The 6,420-nt window shown below is 39.8% G+C and overlaps 1 protein-coding gene across 6 annotated transcripts in view; it reads left to right on the top strand.

Moving 5' to 3' along the window:
* Positions 1 to 6,420, top strand: part of SH3KBP1 (SH3 domain containing kinase binding protein 1) — a 357,471-nt gene that overhangs the window by 192,718 nt on the left and 158,333 nt on the right. For 5 of the 6 annotated variants that reach the window (XM_023514341.1, XM_003791888.3, XM_023514340.1 and 2 more), the window contains one exon: positions 1,805 to 1,934. In XM_023514341.1, the coding sequence (XP_023370109.1) occupies positions 1,805 to 1,934 (130 nt within the window). Of the gene's footprint in view, positions 1 to 1,804; positions 1,935 to 2,464; positions 2,522 to 6,420 lie in introns of all 6 variants that reach the window. The other variant, XM_023514342.1, reaches the window with a different exon arrangement.

Here is a 6,420-nt window from a genome sequence, read left to right as displayed (position 1 = left end):
GCAATCTCAAACTCTTGGGCTTAAGTGATTCTCTTGCCTCAGCCTCCCAAGTAGCTGGGACGATAGGCACCTGCCACAACACCTGGCTATTTTTTTGATTGTAGTTGTCATTGTTGTTTGGCAGGCCTGAGCTGGATTCGAACCTGCCAGCTCTGTGTGTGTGGCTGGTGCCCCAGCCGCTGAGCTACAGGCACCCAGCCTTGAACTGGGCTTTTGATTTCAAATTTTCTTTTCTTTTATATTTGAATTATTTTAGACTCTAAATTGTATTTACTGATTTAGATTGGCAACACAGATGCTTTTTCACTTACAATAAGGTTACATCCCAAAAAACCCATCAGTTGTAACTGTCATAAGTTGAAATGTATTTAATACACCTAATATACCAAGCATCATGGTTTAGCCTAGTGTAGCTTACACATGGTTAGAACACTTACATTAGTCTGCAGTTGGTTAGAATCATCTGGCAACATAGCACATGGTGGGGTCTAGTGCTTTGCCTTGGTGACCATGTAGCCGACTGGGAGTAGTGGCTCGTTGCCGCTGCCCAGCATCACAAGAGAATATCATACTGCATATCATCAGTCCAGGAAAAGCTCAAAATTCAACATATGAAGCCCAGTTTCTACTGAACATATATTGCTTTCACACCAGCATAAAGTTGAAAAAATTATAAGTCGATCCATTGTAAGTTGGGCACTATCTATAAATGCACCATGGTTAAAAAAAAAAATTCCAAAGGTTCTAGGTTTCTTTCTCTTGTACTACACCATAATGCCAGTAACTGAGCACTTGCTTGTGCTCCAAATGCCCTTACTTTCCTTCAAGAAGCCAGTTATCTATTCTGACTTCTGCTGTACTACTAGTGGCTCCATCATAAAATCTTGGGCAAATTTTTTTTCATCCTTTCTTATTCGTCCACAGTAGTTGATGGCTCAAGGTTGGCTCATACCTAAAAGGCCTCAAATCTGCCTTGTTCATTCTCATTGCTCCTCCAATCCCACCTTCAATCACTACCAAGATGATTGCAGTCTCAATCCCCTTCCTGCCTCCTCCACCCACTTCCAGTTCATCCTGGGGTAACCTAGAACCCTTCTGAAACCTGCAGGAAGCTCCTGTACCTTCTGTTTGAGTTCTTAGCTCATGGATTCTTAACTGTCTTGTAAAGCTATCTAGTTGGTTTTGGTAGTCTGGGGAAATGATTCTCAGTTTTTAAATAATGGTTTTAAATGCATAAAATAAAACACATGGGATTGCAAAGGGATTATAAAGGGAATCATTTATATTGAAGTAGCTATCAACCTATTTTAAAAACAAATTTTGATACAGCAATCTGTGTTTCCTTATTAATGCATTAAATAACAAAGGTTTCCCAGCAGGTATAATAACCATCATCATTTCAGAGCTGCAATGAAATGATATTTTGAGATACCTACAGCATCTATGATGTGATATGAAAGTATCTGTGATTTGTTTGGTGATGAATCACAAGTTCTTCTAATATTGGTGTGTTACCTACATTCATAATTAAAGAAAATGTGACATTTCAGGTAGAGGCTAATGAAGTATTATTTTTGTCTTTTGCATTTATGGAGCCCAGGTTAACCCCTTCTTTCTTAGTCTGAATCTGTAGACTCTGTACATGGCCTACTTTCTTATTCCCTCTTAAATTTTAAGCTGTGGGTCTGTCTACTTTCCTTGTGTGGGCTCTGCATGCCACACCATCCAGATGGGAGACAAGTCTGGGAACCACCACATCTAACCTGACCCTTGCACCTCTGTTCTTCTGTTTGCATCTCTGCAGGTAGAAGAAGGATGGTGGGAAGGTGTTCTCAATGGGAAGACTGGAATGTTTCCTTCCAACTTCATCAAGGAGCTGTCAGGGGAGTCGGATGAGCTCAGCGTTTGCCAGGATGAGCAGCTATCCAAGTCAAGTAAGGAAGCACCCCCCACCAAGCAGGAGAGGGGCAGGCAGAGTGTCAGGCTCTGCTCCAGCCTCTCTTCTGTCCCATATCCTATGCCGAGAGGCTGTGATATTAGTGTTTTTTTGGTAAACCACTCTGGTTTAGTAAGTTTATCACTATAAAGGTATGACCTGCAGCCACACATTCTCTATGTCTCTGGATAGGTGACTGCCAGCCTTCATGCTATGGTAATACAGTCTCATGGGTGGCCCATGTTGCTGTGCCTCCATACACATCTAGAGTGTTGCTTACTAGAAGTTTTTGATTATCTTTTAAATGAACCAAATGAGCTTGTCAGTATTTCTCAGCACCCTCTAAGGAACTTGGAGAAAAATGACTAAAAAAAAAAAATTGATGATAAGAAGTGTTGTAGACAGATGAGTGCATGCCAGTTCCCTTAAAAGTCTGACAAAACAGCTAAGAGTCCAGGCCCTACCGTGGGTGAGCATGTGTGTCCTTCTGTGATGGTGAGAACGAACTTCAGGTCTTTCTTTCTCCAGGGCCTGAAGGTCTCCCTCCAGCTTCTCTGCTGCCCTTTCCGGCTCATGGAGCAAAAGGTCAGGACCGAGAAGCTTTGTTCTCCCAGTCGCTAACCCAGTTTCCCATGTGGGCGTCTGTGTATCTCTTGTGCTGTCTTGAGCCAAGGTCATAGGCGTGAATGTTGTAGGAGGCTTGTTGTCATAGTGGTATGGCGCTACTTGGGGTGGCAGCCTTTCCTTTCTGATAAGAAGAGAACAACTTAGTCATACCAAAATAATTCTTAAATGTCTTCTTTCCATTTGGAAAAATCCGAATTTTTGAGGATTGAGGTGTGTTCACATGTTATGTGTCTCTTTTATTTAACTTTGATTAGGCAAATGTCCCATTGGAGGTAAAACCATTTCCAGAGAAGTGTTCAGGCTTTGCTTGGTGTCTCAGCAGCTCTAGATCATCCAACCTGACATACTTAGTAACAGCAGCACTGGCTAGTGAGCTCAGTGGCCCTAGCAATGCCCTTTCCCTCCCTTCACTGCCAATGCCTTGGGACTCCCTACCCCTGAACCCTACTCCATCCTAGGGTCTATGGTAAGAAGGGCTGGAGGGGATTTTGGAGGAAATGGTGTGGCTTGGAGGTACTGCTGCCTTCTTTGGCTTAGGGCAGGGAGATTCTCTACTAACATGGCCCAGCTAACAAGAACAGCCAGGAGGTGAGAAGTTGTGTTTGATGCCACAATAGTGGGAGTTGCTGTTACTCCCAAAATCTGTATTAGAAGTCTACTTGTCTGGTGTCTTATTTTATATATTGGAATACTATTGTACCTGGTAATTAAGTCCTATAACAATACTGTACTTCAGGGACATTGTGGATTAAATGGGACTTTTTGGAGGGAGGACTGAATTGGGTAATTATAAACATTATTTCCACGAGGAAATGCATTATAAGTTCCAATACCAATAATGTACTTAAGCCACTTTGCCCACCAAAGACCTCAAAGAAATAGTAGCTCTTATTATCAAGATAAGTGTGGGCACAACCAGTTAGCATCAGCTGCTCAGAGGCTGCTTACATACTCATATTCACTGAACTATCATGTCTGCATTAAGAAATCACTAGAAAAAATGTTTTAAATGTTAACAAAAAAAAAATCTCTTTGAGATTCCTCTACTGATGCAGAGGAGATCTGGAGAGGTATCAGACAACCTCTTTGGGGGAGAGACTAGACCTCTTAATGTCCTGCTGCCTTAGCTATGCTATCAGCACTGGAGGGTCAGAAGTAATGTCTCTTGTGTTTGGGGAACTATATTGAAATAAACTGTCTCCTCACATTCCAAGTCAATAATACAGACAGCTAATCCTACCTGACTCTTCAGCTCAAAACATTTGCTTCTGGGATTCCTGGTGCAGGAAGATTAGGAGGCTGGCTGGAATGGTCTTCCAATCACTTGGCCTTAATTCATCAGCTCAGAAGGGGCAGTTTCTCTTTTAGAGGCTACCCCTCATCAGCACTTATTCATTCAATTAAAGGTCTTCCATGTCAGGACCAGGATAGCCCCATGGTTTCAGCAGCCATGTAGAGTTACCATGGAATCTGTCCATTGTGGAGGGGATTTTGAAGTCCATGGAGAGGCATGGTCTCCTAACAAGGATGGATGCTTCTAATAAATGCTCCATGGCTTTTGTAATCTTCCTGTATGCATAGTTAAGGGAAAGTAGGCCCATCCCTCTACTGCCTGCTCATATCCATCTATTCCTCTCTCTCTCTCCTTCCTTTTTCCTTCTATCCTTCATTCATTTGACTTTTATTGAGCTCCTGTTGTTACTAAAGTACTGTACCAGGCATGAATCAGACAGGGTTCTGTCTTATGGGCATCTGAAGAAGAGTGGGGCACAAAGGCAGAGAGGCTAGTCCCATGGAGCCATGGGGCTGTAAAGAACAGATGTGAGCATCATGTCCTATAACTTGCTAAATTGAAATAATTCCCTGAAAAAGAGAACTAGCATCTCTTACTGTCCTGACAGGATCTTTAGTACCCATTTGTGCTCTGAATTCACTTTAGCATGTGACTGTATTAAAATTTGTATAATCAGATCAGATCACATGCAGAAAATATATGTACTGGTAGGGTTTCTCTAAGTAGAACCTTTGGTTTTAGAATGAATCTTCTTATTCTTAATGTGATTACTTAAAAACAACTTTGTATTTTGAAATAACTAGATTCATAATAAGTTGCAAGAATAAACACAAAACTGTACAGGGAGGTCCTGTGTATCTTCACCCAGTTACCCCCAGTGACAACATCTTGAATAATTATAGTAATGTCATAAGATTGAAAAAGACAAAATGTAATTAATGTACAAAAGATATCTAGCTTTTTATTCGGGTATAATCTAAAAGGTCCTTAATCAAGGGCTTTGTTAGAGTAGCCCATTAATATGCTTCATAAATTACAGTTTTTCACAGAGATTGCTTAATTTATGTATGGCACTGGGAGTAAGTTCCTAATGTTTATGCCATACTGGTAATTTTTAGAGATCATAGTGACATCATGTAAAAATCCTCTTAATTTAAATGCTTCCAGACATTAGAGTGAGGCTTTTTAAAAAGACAGATAAAATCTGTATCTGGGTACATATGAAGAGAACCTTGTGCACAATGAACAAATCTTTGTCTCTGTCTCTGTCTCTCTCTCACATACACACACATATCCCAGCTCTGTATATGCACATGTTTATTTGGTATTTTTACTCTTCACATTTCTATTTCCAAAAGTATTTGAGGTAGTTACTGAGTTTTCTGTACCAATGGATGAACGTGATAGAAGAAACATTGGCATATATAATGACCATATATATTGTTAGCATATATATATCATTGGCACATGGTAGGTGTTTAATAAATGCTTGCTTAATCCTTTTTTCCTCTAAGGAAGCATTTTTATCTTTGAATGATGGTGAAAATTGCTTGAACTTGCTTTTCTTTTACTCTGATGCATTTTTACATATGGTTGTTGATTTTGAAAATCTCCAGACCTTCCTAGATCTTGTTCTGGATAATCTAAGCTCTCAAAGAAAGAGTTGTAATTATATTGGTCAATATTTTTTTTTGAGACAAAATCTCACTATGCTATGTCACCCTCGGTAGAGTGCTGTGGCATCACAGTTCAGAGCAACCTCCAACTCTTAGGCTTAAGTGATTCTCTTGCCTCAGCCTCCCAAGTAGCTGGGACCTCAGGCACCCACCACAATGCCTAGCTATTTTTTGGTTGTAGTTGTCATTGTTGTTTTTAGCAGGCCCAGGCAGAGTTTGAACTTGCCAGCCCTGGTGTATGTGGTCAGCACCCTAGCCACTGAGCTATGAATGTCGAGCGTGCTCAATATTTTTGTTTCGACATTTTATCTCCAAAGAAAATTCATAATTATAGCAGAAATTCTTTGCTGCCTATTTAAATTTGAAAACATTGTTAGCATTTACAGAACTTGCGAAACCTTAAAGGTAGTTTTCAAAAAATTTTAATAGGGGCAGTGCCTGTGGCTCAAGGAATAGGGTGCCAGAGGTGGCGGGGTTCAAACCTGGCCCTGGCCAAAAACTGCAAAAAAAAAAAAAATAATAATAATAATAATAAATGTTTTATTATAGAAAATTTCTAACATATATAGATGTAAGAATAGTTACTGAACCTGTGTGTACCCATCACCCAGCTTCAGCAATTATCAACCTATAGCCAATTTGTTAAAATTATAGCCTACATGTGTTTCACCCATGTTATAGTAAAGCAACCCTCAACTATTATATAATTTAATCCGTAAACATTTCAACATGTATCAATAAAAGAATTTCTTAAAATATCATTATCACACGTAAAATTATGGCAATTTCTTAAAATGATTAAACATATAGTCAGTGTTCACTATCTCCTAAAGATTTTTTTGGATACAGTTTGTTAGTTTAAATTCTGGGTTCAAATAAGGTACATG

Source organism: Otolemur garnettii, unplaced genomic scaffold (genome assembly GCF_000181295.1).
Source record: "Otolemur garnettii isolate 467f Iridium unplaced genomic scaffold, OtoGar3 scaffold00051, whole genome shotgun sequence".
Taxonomy (NCBI): domain Eukaryota; kingdom Metazoa; phylum Chordata; class Mammalia; order Primates; family Galagidae; genus Otolemur; species Otolemur garnettii.
Note: the sequence above shows the minus strand (reverse complement) of the source record. Positions and strands in the feature narration are given on the sequence as shown.